Source organism: Panthera uncia, chromosome E3 (assembly GCF_023721935.1).
Source record: "Panthera uncia isolate 11264 chromosome E3, Puncia_PCG_1.0, whole genome shotgun sequence".
NCBI classification, from domain to species: domain Eukaryota; kingdom Metazoa; phylum Chordata; class Mammalia; order Carnivora; family Felidae; genus Panthera; species Panthera uncia.
Genome location: NC_064815.1, coordinates 30,120,295 through 30,141,072, shown reverse-complemented (window position 1 = coordinate 30,141,072; position 20,778 = coordinate 30,120,295). Strand labels below are relative to the sequence as shown.

The 20,778-nt window shown below is 52.5% G+C and overlaps 1 protein-coding gene and 1 non-coding gene across 3 annotated transcripts in view; one reads left to right on the top strand and one right to left on the bottom strand.

Moving 5' to 3' along the window:
* Positions 1-1,036: 1,036 nt before the first annotated feature.
* The window catches only part of RNF216 (ring finger protein 216), a 147,035-nt gene continuing 127,293 nt past the window's right edge, over positions 1,037-20,778 (bottom strand). Inside the window, exons 16-17 of one of the 2 annotated variants that reach the window (XM_049638961.1) lie at positions 6,426-6,495; positions 2,870-5,783 (exon numbers count right to left, since the gene is read on the bottom strand). In XM_049638961.1, the coding sequence (XP_049494918.1) occupies positions 5,464-5,783; positions 6,426-6,495 (390 nt within the window). In that variant the 3' untranslated portion in view covers positions 2,870-5,463. Of the gene's footprint in view, positions 1,177-2,869; positions 5,784-6,425; positions 6,496-20,778 lie in introns of those variants that run through there. The other variant, XM_049638960.1, reaches the window with a different exon arrangement.
* TRNAR-CCU (transfer RNA arginine (anticodon CCU)) lies at positions 14,331-14,403 on the top strand. The gene has a single exon. It is a non-coding gene; the product is annotated as a tRNA-Arg (tRNA).

The following is a 20,778-nucleotide window of genomic DNA, read 5'->3' as shown; positions in this document are numbered from 1 at the left end:
CAGGATGAGAGCCTCCAAGCTCTTTTCCCACCTCACGCAATCATCTCAGCCTGACGAAGAGGTGCCGTCATCATCCCCCCCCTCAGCGGCAGGCTTAAGTGACCTGCTCGGTTCACGGGGTGCCGCCCAGCACCTGCACAGCCTACTGGACGGCCTGGGGCCTGTGTACCATCCCCCACTTGGGGAAGAGGCAGGCCCAGGTGATCCTGGTGACAGCAGGTGCTGTGGAGGGCCAAGCCAAGCCAAGGTGGCGGTGAGTTCTGGGCTGTCTTCACCAAGATGTGCTGATGAAACGAGAGGAAGCAAGAAGGGCAACCGCTTTCGACGAAATCCTGACCGAGAGAGAAGACACACAGATGGGGCTTCAGGTGAGCGCCACATCCCCCCAGGGGTCATGAGAAGACACAACAGCAGGCCGGACAGGCGCAGCTGTGCACCAGCTTGCAGCAACATGATCACAAGAAGTCCAAAGAGAAGGCTAACGAGCCTGCGGCAAAAGGTTCTAGAAGCAGCAGCTAAAAATCGTCTTTGGGAAGCTCATACCTGGCTCATGTTCGTGGTGGGTCGCCAACTTGTGGTTGACCGGTCCTGGGAGACATTATATACATCACAGGGCGAAACCACCCCAGAAGGAAATGCATCAAAATATCCCCAGTAGTCACCTTTGGGTCACAGAGCATGTTTGTCTTCGTCTTCACACTTTTCTGTGTTTTCAAGTTCTTTTCTATCTCAAAACGTCTGTAATTGGCAAATGTGTATACATCTCTATCACTTCGAGGACGGGAAAGAAAGTCTGGACCTCACAGTTACAAATGCTTCTAACCTAAATAAAAAGCAGTCCGCTTTGCAGAAAGAGGTGTGCATTCAAGGGGTGCCTCCCTGGGGTCAGATTCCGGGAGAGGGTTCAGGGACCCTGGTGACGAAGGTGTGTCAACGAAGGAAGAGAACACCGTCTGGGACTGGTGGGTGGGGGCTGCTCGGTCAAGGAACCTGGAGAGCAATCTAGCAAAAGCCACGGCAATACATACACCATCTTACCTTTTCGTTCACGAGGCTACTACTGGAAAGAAGAGCCACTGAAACATCAAAGGGGGTGCTCAGTGAGGTGTTCGGTGGTGGCAGGAAGTTGGAAGTCCCAGAATTTTCCATCAGGGCGGTACAAAGACCCAGTTAGACCTGGAGGGCACTCCATGGTTAGAAAAGGAGAAAATCAAGTCCTGTGAAAGGTATGGAATCACTGAAAAAAAAAAAAAAAATTTTTTTTTTTTTTTTTTTTTTTTTTTTACAGAGCCCAACGTAGACTTAACCCTGAGATCAAGAGCTGAGCTGAGATCGAGTCAGACACCCAACCAAGCCATCCAGGCAGCCCATTTAAAAAAAAAAAAAAAAAAAATTAAGTAGGCTCCATGCCCAACGTGGGGCTCAGACTCACAGCCTTGAGATCAAGAGTCATGTGTTCTACTGACTGAGCCAGCCGGCTGTCCCTTGGGATCAATTTTGTTAACAACCAGGGCGGCAGAGCAAGCGGGTGTGGGAGTGGAATGTGCTGGCAGGAGTGTGGGGAGGAGCAAGAGGACCCTGGTGACGAGGGTGGAGGGTGGAAAAGGTGGCAGAAGACGGGAGCATGGCCATTACCCCTTTGCTTACTGGGGGTGTGGGACAGTTTGTGACTAGGGTGTGGCTGCCAAGTACGAACAATACTGAAAATGTACTGGAATGATGAATGATGACAGGGTGGCATGAACTTGTTTAGAAGCTGGGAATGCAGGTAACTTTTGTCTTGGGTTGATTTCAGTGTACTTTTTTCAGAGATGCAAAACAAAACAAAACAAAACGAAACCAAAAAACAAACAAAACCAAAAAAACAACCCCAAAAGTATCACTCAGTAAAGTTGCAAATGGCAGACAGGACAGACCAGATCATGACCTCGGCCGAAACCGAGTTGGACGCTGAAACGACTGAGTCACCCAGGCGCCCCTAGCCCATGTTTCATTAAAATAATTTTTTTTTGATGTTTATTTTGAGACAGAGTGCAAGCGGGGGAGGGACAGAGAGGAAGACACAGAATCCAAAGCAGGCTCCAGGCTTTGAGCCGTCAGCACAGAGTCCGACACGGGGCTTGAACTCAACGACCACTAGATCATGACCTGAGCTGAAGTCAGATGCTTAACTGACTGGGCCAGCCAGGTGCCCCAGAGCTCGAATTTTATTAAATCGCTGAGCACGGTTTGAGCCCGTGTGTGCTGAGGTCTGCGGGCCTGGCACGTGGTGGGGGCAGAGGGGGTGCTAGGACAGGCACGTGGCTCCAGAGGACTTGTGGGGGAGGTGGCCCCTGTCAACCAGCTTCCCTGCCCCAATGCTGTCTCATAACGTCGTGTCCCAGTGCTGGAGGATGAGCTTCCTCCCACCTCACCCAACCTTCGCCTGGTCTCACTTGTGCAGGTGGCTCTCCAGGTCAATGGGTGGCTTGTCGCCCAGGCCTGGAAGAGGGGCTGAGCACATCTTCTGGAAGGGGATTCTGGGCCAAGAAACCAACCAACCAACCAACCAACCAACCAACCAACCAATCAACCCCTTTGTGCCCAACTGGGCCTCCGCAGCCACTCAAGCAAGGTTAGCATGAGACATCACCCATTGCCTTCTGGGGAGGGGTGGGGGACAGGAAGTGGTCCTTCCCCACGTGGGGCCGGGGCCTCAGGCTCGCTACTCTGGGTTCACACCCTGCGGATCTGCAGCGGCAGCTGGAGGTCAGCTCCCAAGGGGCGGGGAGCCGTGTCACCCTAGACCCGGACACTCCCCAGGACCCTGCCACCCGCCCACGCAGCCCCTGTGATTTCACCACGCGAACGGACAAAACCAGAGGGGACATAATGCACAAACATTTATTTACAAAAAGTCAAAGTTACATATGGTACAAGCTTTTTACACACAGTAGTTTAAACAGAATTCTTTTTATGTGTTTTTACTACCGGAAGGTAAAGAAAAGAATTTAATAAACTAATCATTTCTGCTATTTTTATACAAAGTGACAGGTCATGCACATTTTTTTTTAAAGTTTTAAAATCTTTTGCTAAGTGCAAATACTAGATTCCTCTCTCCAGTTTAAGGCAAGTAGAACGGGACTGTCGCCGGGCAGTCTCTCGTCTGGGGGAGCAAACACTGTGGCCCAGAGAGGGGAAGGTGTCAGGCTGCCTCTGGGATTCCTGCCTGTCCCCGAGACCGGCTGATCTCTGGGGGTTTCCTGTCATCACACCTTGCAGCCACTTGCCGGCCCGTCAGAAGGGCCTGCTTTCCCCCAAACCATCACTAGTGCAGACTGCTTCTCAAGAAACCTGGGGTCCTCTGGGACACAGGCACCTAGAGGGACACTTCGCGGACAGGTGGGGACTCACGCCAGGGTCAGAACTTGTGGCAATGACCTTCCCCCAAACAGCAATCGGGCTCCTGCAGACAGGGGAGCCACTCCACAGTCCAGCTCGAGGAGGAACGTTAGAAACCAGGCACCCTCAGTTCAGAACAGCAGGAATGGATCCCTAACAGCTGCATATGGTGACAAACAGCCAAGAATTCATCTCAAAGGAACGTCGTGCTTGGCCTTGGGAGGAACCAGTTATTCTGGTCTCTCCCCCTCTGTGCCAGCACCTCCCATGCCAGGTTCCGGTGGACTCGCTGGATGGCGGTGTCAGGGGCAGGCCACCCACCCGGAGCCCCCTTCCCTGGGCTAGAGGGCACAGGGGGGCTGGCTCATTCCCTCCTTGGATGAATTGGCTCAGGGGGCCTAGGACATTCTGGTGTGTCCTGGGGTCACCCTCCCCATTTGGTGGGATGTCTGCTAGAAACTCACTGCTCTGAGACCCTCCCTTGGGGATGCACAGAGAACATGTTTTTAAGGTACTTCAATCCTGTCACCTGTCACCCTTGGCGCAGCTCTCCCAAGGCACGGTCGTTCAGGCTACCAGCAAGGCAGAGGCAGCCTGACAGGGGCTCCCGGCGGCGCAGACCTCTCCTCGTGCGCCCCGATGACGGTCTGCGAAGCCCTCGCCTGGAGGAAGCGCAGGAGGAAGAATGGGCAACTTAGCAGATTTCTCCCCAATTTAACCCTTGAAATACAGGAGACAGTGATGGCGGTGGATGACCCTGGGGCACGGCCTGCACGGAGATGGGGGACCGGCCATTAGGTTCACCCTGCTGTCTGAGGTCTGTGCACACACGCCGGGAACCCCAAAGCCATCAGACATATAGTGACGGCGACAGAGACCAACACTGGGGAGCCAGGCAGGGCCGCCCCCCCACAGAGGCCTGTCTCTGCATGCGGGCGGGGTGGGAAGTGGCGCCCAGCGGTGAACAGGCAGGGCCCCCACGCTGGACTCCGCTGGCCTCAGGCGGAGGCAGCTCCGAGGATGGGTGCCGGTGTAGCCTGGGTCGTCTGTCCCCCTGCTGAAACCCACTGCCGCCACCAGATCTCAGGGAGAAGGTGCTCACTGCCAGGCTGGTGGCGAAGGAGGCTTCCCGACAGCTGGGCTGCCCGGGAGGGCCACCAAACCGGTCAGGGTTGCTTCATAAAGATGTTCTGTCTGGCGAGCGTCAGGACCGTCCCGCCCTCACCGGCCGCCTGGTGTGGGTGACAGACTGGACTCTCCAGAGACTGAGCGAGAGAAACTCTAGTAGGCCACAGAAAACCCAGTAAGTTCAAAGCGAGTAAATGGCAAATATTTTAAACTACAAAACAGAACAGACAGCACGAGACAGCTCTCTGTGGTCTCAACTGAGTGGTCCAAGGTCAAAGACCCCTGAACAGTCACGGTGGTGGTGGCCTGGGGTTCTGGATTTGGGGGGACACGGCCCACAGCCTCCCCACCCTGAGCGGTGCTCCCAGGCCCGGGGACTCTGGTGGCTCTGCCCCCACTTGATGGGACCAAGTGGCTTGGAGCAGCAGGGCGTACCTCTCTCTGGGTGGGCTGTGGTATTGGGGTGGGGGGTGACGGTGGGGAGGGAGAAGAGAGCCTGGCTTCCGGGACGTGGTTCAGGTGGCCCGGCTCTCTCCAAACCGTAGGAGTTGCTGCGTCAGTTTTACGACGCTTCGGGCTGCACTGTGGTCAGGAAGGCCTACGTGGTTAGGGGAAACACTCTGTAGTCGGCCGGGGGAGGGGTGGAGGCAGACACCACCCTGGCCCCAGCAGGGCCTGGACTAACCGCAGAGATGGGCTGCCCGGTGGGGAGGGTCCCTGCACTGGCGACTGGCACGGTGGGACACTCTGGGGAGGTTTCACTGCCCCCTTCTCTTTGGCCCCGTAAGTGCCAGGCTGGTCCTGTTACAGGTGCCTGGGGGCAGTGGCCCTTCCCAGGAAGGAGCAGGAAAAAACCCGGCCCATCTTTTCGAGAGCCCGGTCCATCATGCCTATTTGACAGGCACGGCCCCGGGAGTGCGGCGGGCTCCCCGGACGAGACAAGGCCGCGGGCGGTCAGAAGCGGCGCCGTGGCTGGGGGCCGAAGTGCATGGGCAGGTTGTGCTCCAGCGGCACGTGGACGGGCGCGAAGTCATAGTTGACGCGCACGTTGGGCAGGGGGGGCACGTAGGGCGCCGGGACGGGGCCCATGTTGAGGGGGAAGTTGTTGAACACGGGCCGGACAGGCGGCAGAGGGAAGGGTGGGTGCACGAAGGCGTAGGGTGGGATCTGTGGCTGGTGCAGGTTCTGCGGGACGGGCCTCGGCAGGGCTTCGATCCGCTGGACTTTCTCTGGAGGCTTCTCCAAGGGGGGCCCGATGCGTTTGAAGGTGTTCTCTGAACAGGAAATGGGATTTAGTAGAGGAGACAACGAAAACCCACGGTGCCTGTGTGCGGGGCGGGGCCGGGCCTGCTCATCTCAACCTCCATCCTGCCTGCCCCAAGCGGGAGGCCGAGGGCCTCGAGAACGGAGCGAGGCCAGGAACATCTGACCTTCAGCGTCATCCTTACCGTGGACACGGGAGGGTGGCCAGGCCACAGTAAGGCCGATTGACGTGTACATCCACCTCCCGCCCCTGCTGTCTGAGCGAGTGTTGATTCGGTGATCACTCTGGAAGGTGGAGGATCGACTGAGCTCAGACCAGGTGGAGCTTCTGTGAGCGCCTTTCCTTCGGAGCTAGGGCCCGGACGGCCACTCCCAGAAACTCCCTTTCTTTTCTTTGTGACCTCAGTGAGGCCAGGGTGGGCCTACCGCCTTTTTGGTCTGGCGTGGGTTCCTTCTGTCTGCCTCCTAAGCCCAAACCCACCCTTGGCACCCCCTGATCGAGGGCATGCGGGAACCCTCCTACGTTCCCGCAAGCAGCCGGGGGCCCGGGCAGAGCGTGTCCGCGGCCACCCGAGGGCCAGCTGTGGAGGTCCCCCCGCCCCTGTGCACACGGACCGGACCTGGCGTGGGGCCCGTGCTGGGGGAGCGCTTGCCTCCATTCTTTCTCTTCTGCTCTTCTTCAGCCTCCTTCTGGATCTCCTCAATTAGCTTCTCATCGTCTTCCTAGAAGAATAACAAGAGGGTGAGCTTGCTCCCAATCGGCTCCTTGCAGCAGCACAGAGACCCCGCTGGGATCCGGGGAAGGCCAGCTCACGGCCAGTCAGCACCACTCACTGCCACACCCCAAGGGTCTCCTTGCTCGGTCAGTGGGTGCCGCCGCCGCCACGGGGAAGCCCACCCGGAAGGCCTAGGGCGAGGCCGAGAGCTGCTTTTTTGTTCAGTCACCTGTAAGGCAAGCAGACGAAGGACTCTCCGCAGCTTGGGGCGGGCAGACTGATAACCCAAGGGCTGGGGAAGGGGGCGAGCGTGGGTGGGCCGGGCCCGAGGAGTTTCAGATCCGGTCTATGAACTCCGAGTGCAGCGGCCCTTCTGTACAGAGCCTGACAGTCTTGCCGGTTCCCTGACCGCAGGTGGACGAATCCTCAGGCCGGCAGAGCCCTGAAGCTGGCGGGCCGCAGAGGCCGGACTGCTTGCCGCCAGTGGAACGGTGGCTGGGGGTGGGGCTCGCACGTGGGAGGAAGGGCACAGCAGTTTTTGAGCATGATGAACGGAGTGGCGTATCATCAAATGCATGGGTTTGAACGGAATGAACTTGGTTCCTAGGGTCTCCCGGCTGCTTCTCCACGAGTCAGGTACAGTCAAGTTGGGAAGAAGTGTAAGGAGGGCACTGGTGCCCACTCTGGGGGCAGGAAAGCAGAGGAAACCGCAGCACTCGGGAAGCGTTTCCTAGACCAGGCACCGAGCCTCCCCCGTGGCCAGGTGTATCCTGGGTTGGAGAGATCTCGGCGATCGCTTTGGATTTTTCATGCTGGTCTGAGGCTCTGACCGACTAAACACTGCGTGTTTACTTAGCACATTCATGTCCCAGCCAGGACAGCACTCGGTGATTTCACCAGCTACGAACCCTCAAAGATTTGCGAGTCGGGAAGATCACTCCATCAGCGTGTACCAGATACCTCCTAGTGTTAGACATCGTTCTTAGTGCTGAAACTTCTGATCAACAACGAGACTAAAAGTCACACTGCTGGAATGACTAAATCGCTACGTCATATATTCCCTTTAGTAGATAAAACATTTTAGGACAGAGTCACAGGAGTCCGTGTGCTCTGTGGGCAATCGTGAGAGGCCCTATTAAATTCTCTCACACTCTCCCACCCTCCGATGCTGAACGGCGGACCGAACTCAACGGTCTCGAGATTCTTTCCAATTCTGACATTTGGGAATTTTTAACATACGACCGAATCTTTTTCAGCCTCACCCTGCCAGGTGTTCTGAGCAAAGCAAGAGGAAGAGGAGAGGTAACAAAGGTTAAGTTCCCATCACGCCCGTCGTCAGAAGCTGCCAGGTGCTCGTGCATATCAGAGAATCGTCCGACCCGGAGGAACCCTCACGGCATCATGTCCGGCTCCCCGGTAACACCCCCCCCCCCCACACACAAATTCTCCATAAAAACCCCAAGACATGGTCATCTAGGCTCTTTGCGAACACTGCAAAGCAGGGAACTTAGTACGCTACAAAGTAACCACTGAGCTAACCCACACAGAGGGCTCCGACAACAGAGTTCAGTGGGCACAGTTTGAAGGTTTCTGTGTGACTGTAAAAATAAATTCTACCAATTATCTACATTAGGAGCTGACACACCTTTTAATTTTGGTGCCAGTGCAAGGCCCATGAAAAAAAGATTTTTAATCTAAGAAAAAAGAAAAAAAAAAAGAAAAAACAAAGAGGAAGCGATCCAGAAAATGGATCCACAAATGGAAGGGCAGCCACCGAGCGGCTGGGAGCAGGCTCTCGAACATCCGAGTCGCCACACCTCATCTGTAAAGTGGGCTGTTGTAAGGACTGAGTGAGCACCAAGTGTGTAAAGGACTTGGCACAAAGCTCTCACTACTAAAGGCAGACAGGTCACGAAAAATGGCAGAAATAAAGATTTTCAGAAGGATGAAAAGTGTCAAGGAAAGTGGTAGAGACTGGGAGATGCCCTCAACACTTCTCTCCGTGGTTCCTTTGTGGTGGCTCTTTCGTGGTACAAGTGACAGGCTTCCTGACTGTATTTACTACGACCACTGAGCAACTGTCAGTTGCACCTAGAACAGGGGTCAGATGGTTCAGATTTCAACTTCCTCCAACTGGCTGGGAGTCACAGGACACTGTGTTTAGAAACTAAGAACTAAAATGCATTTCAATGAATGTGTTTTTTTTTTAAACTTAAAAAAATGTTTATTTCTTTATTTTGAGAGAGAGCAAGCAGGGGGAGGAGCAGAGAGAGGGAGAGAGAAAATCTCAAGCTGGCTCCAATGCTGTCAGCCAGAGCCTAATGCAGGGCTTGATCCCATGAACAGAAATCAAGGGTCGGACACTTAACCGACTGAAGCACCTAGGCGCCCCTCAATAAATGTATTTTTGAAATTACAATTTTTTGGGGTGGGGGAGGGACCGGGGTGGCTCAGTCAGTTAAGTGTCTGACTTCAGCTCAGGTCATGATCTCGTGGTTCATGGGTTTGAGCCCTGCATCGGGCTCTGTGCTGACAGCTCAGAGCCTCGAGCCTGCTTCAGATCCTGTTTCCCTTTCTCTGTGCCCCTCCCCTGCTCACACTGTCTCTCTCTCCGTCTCTCTCTCCGTCTCTCTCTCAAAAAAAAGAAAAATTACAAAAAAATTAAAATTTCGTTTTTAGCCAAACATGTTAGATTCTAAGGGGGAGTTCCTTCCCAAGCAGTTTCCCTTAATCATTTAAAGCTCCTTTGGGGTGCCTGAGTGGCTCAGTCGGCTGAGCGTCGAACTTCAGCTCAGGTCATGATCTCACAGTCCGTGAGTTCGAGCCCCACGTCAGGCTCTGTGCTGACAGCTTGGAGCCTGGAGCCTCCTTCGGATTCTGTGTCTCCCTCTCTCTCTGCCCCTGACTCACTTGTGCTCTCTGTTTCAAAAATAAATAAGAACATTAAAAAAAAATAATAAAGCTCCTCAGATCAAGGGGCGCCTGCCTGGGTGGCTCAGTCGGTTGAGCGTCCGACTTCAGCTCAGGTCATGATCTCGTGGTTCGTGGGATCGAGCCCCACGTCGGGCTCTGTGCTGACAGCTCAGAGCCTGGAACCTGCTTCAGATTCTGTGTCTCCTTCTCTCTCTGCCCCTTCCCCGGTCATGCTCTCTCTCTCAAAAATAAACATAAAATATGCTCAAGAGTAAAGGGAGACATTATCATATACTCTTACAAAATGGCAAATCTTACTTTATATGTATTTTACCATAACTTAAAACATGAAGACTGGTCCCCTTGGGTTTGGGCTGAGTGACAGATGGGCTTCTAGGAGACCTTTCTGGAGGGAGTTCCCTTGGGACACACTGTAGGCACCCTGAGTGTCATCATTCACGGTGAACCAGGATACTCGCCACTCTGCAAATCTAGGACACGCCTAGGCTGCTGGAAGCGGGGAACAATAGGAGGAAAGAAGATGAGAAGGCCGGGTGCGGGGGCTGGGTCACAGAAGGAACTGACCTCCAGCACCCCCGGAAGGGGCTGAGTCACCCACAGGAAATCCAGGCGTGCCGGAGCGGCCACCACGGCCAATTTTATCTTCCAGCAGCACTGGCTTCCTAACGGACAGGCAGCGGGCATGACAGGAAGAACTCCAGTTCTGGGGCTCCACAGAGCTGGGCTGGGGGACCCCATCAGCCTCCACAACCTGACGTGGAGCCTACCTGCAGCAGGTTTACCGTGAGAAGCAAATGATCTCTTCTTACAAAGAGACTTTGTAAGCACAGTGACAGCAAGAATGGAAGTTAACATTTACCGGGGGCCTCACTACGTGCCAGCTCCTACCGCGAGCACCACACAGACCCGGATCTGCGTAACAACTCCACCAGTCAGGTCCGATTAATGAATCCCCACGTTACAGATGAGGCAACCGAGACTCAGTGAGGTTCAAACCCAGGCCTTCCAGCTCCAAGGCTGGAGCTCTTAACCTCCTAAACCACGGGTTTCTGAACTGGAGCTTCTGGAGCAGTGTGACTGCAGGGCCCCTGGAACTCTGCCTGCCCTGCCCCAAGCACTGTCACAGGCGAGTACTCTCAGGCCCTGCTTTGTTCTAGAGAGAGTGCATCTTACCCTCCTTGAAATACAAGAAGGCTTCTTCTCTCTGGGATGGGCAGAACGCCGAAATCTCCTTTTTTTCCACTAAATACAAGAAAATAGGGCAAAACAAAACACCTCCATTCAAGCAGACGAACAGCCAATACAGCAGAGCATCACTTCCCTGGAAATTTTTAGGGAATTCGCATTCTTGGTTAGCTCACCCAAAAGTGCATGTACCATGCCTTAAAAATAGTTCATCTGAGGGGTGCCAGGACGCATGGCTCAGATGGTTAGGTGTCTGACTCTTGGTTTCGGCACAGGTCATGATCTCATGCTTTGGTTTGTGAGTTCGAGCTCCGCATCAGGATCTGTGCCGTGTGGAGCCTGTTTGGGATTCTCTCTGCCCCTCCCCTCCTCGTGCTCTCTCAAAATAAATAAATAAACTTAAAAAAGGCCCCGTTTGACAGTCTCTGACCGGCTTCCCCGGCACTTGGCCTTTGAGACAAAGCTAGCAGGTCCCTCTCATCCAGACAGGAGTTTGGGGGCCCAGAAACCTCACCTCTTGAGCCAGAAACCCAAGGTGCAGGCCAGGCTCTACCATGAGGCCCAAGAGGACTTACTGGCTCATGGTAGTCGGGTCTCCTGTCGCCTCTGACTGAGCTGTTGTTCTTAGCCCATTTCAAGAATGGGAACACACACTTCCAAATTTCCCTGACATGCTTTTCTTGTGAGGCTACTAAGTTTCTTGCACATCACAGAGTCCCATGGAATTTTCTCTTTCTGCCACACAAAAAAACAGTGTTTTTGATTCTTAGACACATTAAAGCAATTATGGGGGAAAAAAAGTTTAATAAAACACAAATAAAAAAGTCACCAGTAATTTCTCTCCAGAGAACTCCTGGGAACATTTTGGCCTGCTTCCCATTGGTTGTTTTTGTATCAACATCTCACTCGGAAAAGCCCCGAGGTTCTCTTCTGGAAAGTCGTGCTCTGCACATTCAGGTCCCACCTCCCTGTGCGTACCTGCTCTAGTCACACACCGCTCCCTATGTGTCTCTCCCTGCCACCCCAGTCTGCCGGAGACTCTACCCCTCTGAGGATGCAGTCACGTGCCGAAGGTCGCAGGGTCATGAGACATGAAATCGGGACCAGGCTGAGACCGGCTGCTCCTTCTGGGCTGACAGCCTCCAGGGGTGCCGGGGCAGTTCTGGGCTCTGCAGGTGGCCACAGGCCGCAGACCTCAGGAGCGGGCGGTCAGGGCCCCTTCATCGGCCCCTGAGACCTGAGCTCCTCTCCGCACCCCGCCCGCGCGGGCCTGTCAGGAACTGCGGGAGGAACAGATGGCTCTGTCACAGTCACCGCATCGGACACCCCGACAGGCTTTAGTGAACGGCCACCAAGGGTGACACGTCCCCCAGGACTCCTCCATCTGGTCTCTGGCACGGGCTTTAAGACGGATCCAGCAGGCCCGAATTCCATTCTCTGTAGGCTTTCTGGCTCCTCCTAATCGGGGTGAAAATTTTTACACAGATCCACGGAACGTGCATACGAGCGAGGCTAGGCTGAAACAGGAGGGAGTGGACCCAGTCCATGGTCAAGATGTCCCAGGACGGGCGGGTCTCAAAAGGCCGAATATAACGAAACACCGGGCTCGGTGGAAGAGAACCATCCAAAAAATCCCTCTGGCTGCCCACGGCCACTCTGGGAGGGGAGCCCACAAAGCACGACCAGACACGCTGAGGACTGCGAAGGGAACAGGCACAGCGCCCACAGTGGTCCGGCACACCCCAAATGCAGTGCCGAGGCTCAAGGAACAAAGCGGAATGAGGCACAGAGTCTCACCGCCCGGCAGATCTGGAAGAATACTTTAAAGGAAGAAACGAGTGGGCTGCATCTTAACAGGAAGGTTTTACTTCCTTTCCCCGAATTCCTTTGAGCTCAGCAGGACACAAAGTGCCGGCCTGACTTGCAGGCCTCGGACACGCCTGTTTCACATGGAGGCAGCGGGGAGCACGGCGAGGGCACGAGGCCGACGGCAGGGGCCCGGTTTCTCCAAACACACACTCGGCCCGGCAGTCGCCGACAGGAAGTGAGGCAGAATTCACCAGAGAGGTTTTAATTAAGAAAGAAAAAGGCGTCCAAATCCCGACTCCTTAAACTGCACCTCAACAACGAAGCTCCACAGCTCTCCCTGAGCAGCAGAGTCTGGACAGACAGGAGGCAACAGAAAAAGAGGCTGTTTCTGTCAATCAGAGACTGCCGAGATCGAGATCGCCAGCACAGGCTGGAGGTCCCTAAAATAGACGTGTGAGCGCTTGGCCCCAGGCTGCTCTTGCCGAAGCTTTGAAAAGTCCCTCTGGGCCGGTTTTGTTCAGCATTTCTGATCACCATGGCCGGCCGCCCGCTTGCCTGCTGTCCAGCCTCCTGTGACCACGGAGGGAGGGTGGGTGCCTTTTCTTCTTCATTTAACTTTTCCTCCCCTTAAAAAGGTGACTGGGAATCGCAAGTCAACTGCTGCTTCCCTCCTGCGACTCTGGGGGTGGGGTTGGGGCTGGGATCCAGGTCATGTGTGGCCACAGCTGTTGTTAATAAACTTGCAATGATTTCATAAAAGCCTTCCAAAGGGCTGAGGATTCAGTTTCAAATTGTTCCCAGATCGGCTGCAGATCGCCGAGCAACACCAGTCCCTAACCCCCCACCCCAGCTGTCCCCCTGCAACAGGAAATTGGGGGGAGGAGGGGGAGGCCCAGCCCGGAGCGGCACATGCTGTGCAGCTGGGGTCTGGAATGGCGGGGCGGGGGGCCGGACAACGTGCTGGGGAGCAGAGACGGCCAGGCTCTCGGCGGGCTCAGGCCGCTATCTTGGGTCAGAGAGGCCCAGCGCCCAAACACCTTTCTATCCAGAGCTCCCCACGGGGGCCCGGAGGCAGCACGGAATGTGACGTTTTGACTCTTGTCAGGGTCAAGTGCTCAGCCTGGGCCTGCTGGCATTCGCTGAAGACAACACATATCAGCTGTTTACTGGACTAAGTCATGCTGCTACCCTCCTTGGCAAAGTCTTCCCGTGATACCTACACTCGATCAGGGACACTTTCAAGGTTTGGGGATGCCTGGCCCCCCCTTCTACCATTGGCAACTCGCTCATGGGGAAGGGGTCCAGTGATGGTCCTACACCTCTGTGGAGTCCCACCTCGTTCACTGGGCTCAGGGACCCCCATGGGCACCTTCTGATGAGCCCCCCAAAATTTGTGACCTCTCGCTCCAGGGTGAGGAGACTTCTGGAGTAAAAGGAGCTGACATCTGGTACAAGACCTGGGCTTGCACCCTGCTGTTACCAAGTGACCCGAATCTCATTCTCCTCACCTGCAGACCAGGTGAGGGGTGGGTCCTGTCCCCATGTTGTAACAGAACGGACAGTGTTTAAAAGGTGACTAGGAATAAAATGCTGAGGCTAGCTGTGGAAGCTGGGCTGAGGGGCAACAAGGGAGCTCACATTTCCATGTCTTTCTCTCTCGTACAAGGCATGCTGAAAAAGTTAAGGAAACAATGGGGCGCCTGGGTGGTTCGGTTGGTTGGGCGTCCGACTTCAGCTCAAGTCATGATCTTGCGGCTTGTGGGTTCGAGCCCCGTGTCGGACTCTGTGCTGGCAGCTCAGAGCCTGGAGCCCGCTCTCTCTCTGCCCCTCACCCGCTCACACTCTGTCCCTCTCTCAAAAATAAATAAACGTTAAAAAAAGTTTAAATTAAAAAAAAGTTAGGGAAACACGGGTGCCTGGCTGGCTCAGTCGGTAGAGCGTGTGACTCCTGATCTCAGGGTCGTGAGTTCAAGCCCCACACTGGACGTGGAGCCTACTTAAAAAAAAAAAAAAAAAAAAAAAGGTCGTGCAGTATCCTCCATACACCAGACCCGGCAGGGACTGGGCACTGGTCTAGTCGGGGTGGAGCTGGAACCACAGACGGGAGAAGTCAGGTGGGTGGCTTTAAGACGCCAAGAGAAAAAACAATCCGGGCTGGAGCCTGCGAGATACCGTTCACTGACCGTCATCTTTGTAAAAATGGGAGGACACATCCGCCTTAGAGAATTAAATACATTAACACAGGACAACATCAGGCTCAATTCGACGCAGGCTTGGGAAAAATAAACACGTCTCCTGACCAAACGGCCGGGTGGGAATGGTATCAAATTGTAAACTGGCTGTAAAAGCCCCAGAGTTTTTTTTTTTTTTATTGTTTTTTAATTATTTTTGGGACAGAGAGAGACAGAGCATGAACGGGGGAGGGGCAGAGAGAGAGGGAGACACAGAATCGGAAACAGGCTCCAGGCTCCGAGCCATCAGCCCAGAGCCTGACGCGGGGCTCGAACTCACGGACCGCGAGATCGTGACCCGGCTGAAGTCGGACGCTTAACCGACTGCGCCACCCAGGCGCCCCTAAAAGCCCCAGAGTTTTATTTGAATTGAACAATCTCTACTTTCGTAGTAAAAAAAATCAAGGAGGTTGTGAAAAACAATTCTGCGCAGTTTCTGGTAACCAAAATCCAAGATAAACACTGACTTTGTTTTGCGTTTATAGAGAAGAAGAGGGCTGTGAAGAATTTTGCCCCACTTCTGAATCCACACTGCCAGGTGACTGCCCTGCTGAACGCGGCTTCTGAGGAGACACCTTCTTAACTACTACCGCTCACTCAGCTGCACACGGACAGGGAACGGTCAGCGTGTTTGGATGCAGTCAAGCCCCAGGGACCCTCCCTGCTACAAAATAACGGCTGCTCACTTACGTGTGGCCATGTGGCTTTGCACCCTGCCCCCCAGTTAGAAAACTGTAGTTTGCTTCTCTTTCCTTCCTGAAAAGACATCTTGTTTTTCAAGACTCGCGGTTCAGTGTTGCTGGCTTCTTGTTGATAACGAGCAGAGAAGGAAAGTTACATTCCCCGTTTCAGGTCTCATATGGAGTTCATTCGGGTTCCCAAGCAATCTCTGGTCATTAAGGGAGAAAACCACCAAGGGACATAGACACTCTTCCCGGCCTCACTGGTTAATTAAGCTGGAGAAAAGGCTTGGATGAAAGGGCACGCTTTGTTTCCCTGGGCTTCTCAATGGCTTTGTGTTCTCAGAAGCCCCAACAGATGCTGGCTTGGAATCCAATCAGTCTCCTGGTGAGAATCAAGGAAACGGGGCTGATCCCAGATTTGATGGGAATGGGGCACACGGAACCAAATCTCTGGCTGTAGCTGCCCGAGGAGATCGGAGGAGTTTGTATTTGCCTGACCTTCCTTTTGAACTTTATTCTGAGCAAATACAGAACCTTTCTCAGGGCGGAAGACGACAGTTCAACAAGAAACAAGGGGGCAGTCGCACGCCGTGGCACCCAAACAAGGTAACAGAACACAAGAAACCTTTAACCAATTCCAGGCGTAGGACCAAAAAAGAGGTGGGAGAAGGAACAAGCACAAGCGTGAGGAGAAAGGGAAAACTGTGCAGGCTGAGGACAGGTCAGCCAGCCGAACACCCTCTCGTGTGTGACTCTACTTGGCGCTGTTTCCGGAGAGACGACGCAGAGCAGGGAGCACTTAGTGGGAGTTGTAGCTGAAGAGAAAGAATCCTATTTCCTGGGGCGCCTAGTTGGCTCAGTCGGTTTAAGCATCTGACTCTTGGTTTTGGCTCAGGTCATGATCTCACGGTTCGTGGGACTGAGCCCCGGGTCAGGCTCTGTGCTGAGAGCATGGAGCCTGCTTGGGATTCTCTCTCTCCTGCTTTTTCTGCCCCTCCCCCACTCTCTCTTTCTCTTAAAATAAATAAGTAAACCTAAAAGCAAAAATCCTGTTTCCTCACACAGTTCCCCCAGTTTGCTAAGCTGCATGGCACTGAGGAAGCAGGTCGGCAGAAATGCCAGGTCCCGGGAAGGTTCGTCCCCAGAGGCCCTGCGGATCACCTTAGTGAGCCCGTGTCACTGAGGGCCGCACCTCCCTCCACTCCATCAAACCGACACCAGAAGGATGACCTATTTACAAAGTCTGCCCTTCCTTTGGTGACGGGGGCGTGGGAGTGGGTGGCGGGGAGGAAGGCTTGTTAAGAGTCTCAGTCACAGAGCTGTGGAGTGAGAGCGATTTCTGGGTCCCTCAGCCCAATTTTCTGCCCAGTGAGGTTGTTCCTGACACGCACACACCTGGTTTCCATATACGACTCCCTGCTTTTCAAAACTGGTCGCTCCGAGGATTATGGTTAGGCCAGGAGAATGCTCTGTTGTGGCTGTCACACAGGGGCCGGCCTGTTACCAACACCTCCTCTTGTCAGGCATATTGGAGATGTTCTGCAGCAGGGGTCAAGTCTGCTGGCTGACAAGGCGTTTCCTTTGGCTTATAAAGTGCTAGCTTAAACTGTGTTTTAAAGATACTTGGATTAAGGGCTAATCTTTACCAATCAGGAGAGATCATATTAAAGTACAGATTTCTACCTTCTCTGGAGAATGTGAAGCCATGGCTAAGTAACTGGGAGTTAAAATCTCACTTGGCAACAATCTGTGGGGGCCGAGGGGCAGCCTTAGATGGACGCTTATACCCTCTCCTGTTTGCCACAGTCCCCACCACACCCTACGGCCCCAGACCTGGCCCCACATTGACATTCACCAATCATTTATGTTACTATTGCCCCTGCGGTAACCTGGGTCCGTGATCCCAGCTACATGCTGTTGGGTGTCCTATGTGTAGATCTTTCCATGTTTTTCTTCCACCATGTTTTAAAATATAGCTATATAGCATCTTATTAATGCAGTATATATTACCTGGATATTTAAGTTAAAAAAAAATGTATACATATAGCATCGCTTAAAAAAATTTTTTTTAAGTAAACTCTACCCCCAATGCGGGGCTCGAACTGAGATCAAGAGTCACATGCTCTACTGACTGAGCCAGCCAGGCGCCCCAGCATCACTTTTTATAGCTGTGTACTCTCCTAATACCAGCATCCCACTCTCGGGCTGTTCGCTGCTGTACTTAACATGTGATGAAAAAATAAAATTCTATCTTGTCTAATCCAATGCTGTTTTTGGACTTCCGTGAGTCACAGCCAAATTGATCCTTATTAACAGAGGGATGTTTATTGATTTCTTATTGAGTCGTATTACTCATTACATATATATTTTTTTAAGGTTTATTCATTTTTCAGAGACAGAGAGACAGAGGGTGAGTGGGGGAGGGGCAGAGAGAGAGAGGAAAACGCAGAATCCAAAGCAAGTTCCAGGCTCTGAGCTGTCAGCACAGAGCCCGACTCGGGCCTGAATTCACGGACGGTGAGGTCATGACCTGAGCTGAAGTCGGACGCTTAACCGACTGAGCCACCCAGGTGCCCGTGTCATTACATTTTACTATTCATCTGTATCATACGTGTGTTACAACGATTTCCCCCAGTTTTTCATTTAACTTTATCTTTGTTTACGATGTCTTTTGCCAAAGAGGATTTAAGTAATTTTAGTCTGGCCTCGATATACCACTAAGAAGGATCTTTGCACTTTAGGGGATGATAGAAGTCCTTTTCTCTTGTTTTCTTGAAGTACTTCCAAATAGCCCAGTGCCCCAAAAGAGCTGCTGAAGGTTTCTCTTGCCACATGGTAGCCAGTGTGATCTTGAACACTTACATTAGGCCAAGTCACCCCCCCATGTAAGCCCTGCAGCAGCTCCCACTGTAGCTGGTGAGACACACGGCCTGGCTGTGCCTGCCTCCCTCACTTTCCTCCTCTCAGCCGCCACCTGCAAGATACACAGCCTTCTTTCTGGTCCCCAAATAGGCTGAATTCATTTGATTTCCTCCTCCTCCTCAGGCAGGCCTCTCTGCAAATGCTGCCTCCGGGGGAGCCTGCACAGGTCACTCCACCTAAAGGCGGCCTAGCCTCCCTCTCCTGCGCTAGCCTTCTCTGTGGCATCACTCGTCAGTCCTGCCTAACACCAACTACACGAAGGACTCATCTCAGACTGTAAACTCCATGATGACGGGGCTTTTCTGTTCAGACTAGTCCTGGCAACACGGAGTAGTTAAGAAAAAAAGAACGGGTGCATCTATCGTTTCTCCAAGTGATCTGAAAGGATATTTTCAGGGTTGTCTGGCTGGCTCACTTGGTACAGCATGATACTCTTGATCTTGGGGTTGTGAGTTCAAGCCCTACGTTGGGGGTAGAGATTATTTATTTCTTAATGTTTGTTTATTTTTGAGAGAGACAGGAAGAAAGAGGAAGGGGAGGGAGGGAGAGAGGGGGGGAGAGAGGGAGAGAGAGAGAGAGAGGGAGGGAGGGAGGGAGAGAGGAGGAGAGGGAGAGGGAGAGGGGGAGAGAGAGGGAGAGAGAGAGAGAGCGAGCGAGAGCGAGAGCGAGAGAGAGAGAGAGAGAGAGAGAGAGAACACGAACACGAACACGAACACGAGTTGGGGAGGGGCAGAAAGAAAAGGAGACACAGAATCTGAAGCACCATCCAACCATCCAGGCTCTGAGCTGTCAGCACAGAGTGTGACGCAGGGCTCGAACCTATGAACCACGAGATCATGACCTGAGCCGGAGCAGGATGATTCACCAAGGACCCCAGAGATTACTTTAAATAAGAACTTAAAAAAAACCAAAACATAAAAACCAATATTTTTATCACATTAAATTCTCATTTAACGTGTTTCCGGTCTCTGTTTTGTCCTCTGGTCTAGTCTTGAGTCTACATGATTAGCGCAGCTTAGTAAAAATTAGTCTCATTAGAAGCAACTTTTCAAGGGAAAAAAACCATCCTACTGAGTTTAAATGGGAATCACAGCAAACGTCTAGATTCTGGATAGAAGTGCTGTCTTCCCTTAGAGGGGGAGGCGCGTCTCCACTCTCAGGCCGTCCTCATTGGCCCCAGGGAGAGCAGAGGAGCGGGCTGGCGGCCCCCGGGGCTCTGGTGCACCTTCCTCAGGCCTTTGTTTGCTCCAGGCTTGCAGGGTTTTCACTGTTCTGCTCAATCTTTGTGGGAGAACGACTCTTGGCCCAGATCAGCTTATCACTGATTCAGAGTTTCAAACTTAGAACTCACTTTAAGAAGTGATACAGTTTATGTGAAAACTTACTTGAGAAGAAAGCATATTTTTCCATATGTTCAAGTCTCTTCATGTCTTTCAATATAGTTTTATAGTTTTCTTCGTATTTCTTGTTGAACCTAATCTCCTAATCTCTAGGATATTTTATGACTTGTATTGCTATATAATATGAATGACAGCGAATGACATTCTGTGTATTTATTTTGTATCTAGCCATCTTTGTATGCCTATGACCTCTAATAGCTTTCCAGTTGATTATTTTGTCTTTTCTCAGGCTTAAAACGGTAGATTTAACTTTCTTCACTACATTTAAAAGTGCTTAGAACTGTGCCTGAAACACAGTGGATGTTCAGTAAACACCAGCAATTATGTTCTCTAACTTCTGCTCTCTTAGCTAACTGAACTGACGAGCAATTCCAAAACAAAATAGTGGTGATGGTCTTAGATTTGACGTTTGGTAATGCTTCTATGTATTTCACTATTAAAAACATGCTAAAGGACTACTCTGAAATATAGGATTTAAAAAAAATCAACCTTCTATACTACTCTTTAAACCTTAAAATAGATATTTGATTTTATTACATGTCTTTTACCACCTAAAGATATCATATGGTGAAGTGTATTAATAAAGCTCTCAGTATTAAACCATCTTTTGGATTTCTGGAACAATCTCACTTGGTTATAGTTTCTATTTGCTGATATTTTACTTAGAGACTTTATTTAAAAAAAATTTTTTTTTAACGTTTATTTATTTTTGAGACAGAGAGAGACAGAGCATGAACGGGGGAGGGGCAGAGAGAGAGGGAGACACAGAATCGGAAGCAGGCTCCAGGCTCCGAGCCATCAGCCCAGAGCCCGACGCGGGGCTGGAACTCACAGACCATGAGATCATGACCTGAGCCGAAGTCAGACGCTTGACCGACTGAGCCACCCAGGCGCCCCGAGAATTTATTTTTATCTAAAGACAGAGCGAGCAAGCATGCGCAAGGGACGGGGGAGGGGAGAGAATCTCAAGCAGGCTCCATACTCAGCATGGAGCCTGATGCGGGGCTCGATCCCATGACCTGAGCCAAGATCAAGAGTTGGATGCTCAAGTGACTGAGCCACCCAGGCGCCCGTTTATTTACAGAGTTTAAAACCTATATTAATGAGTTAGACAGATGTAATTTTC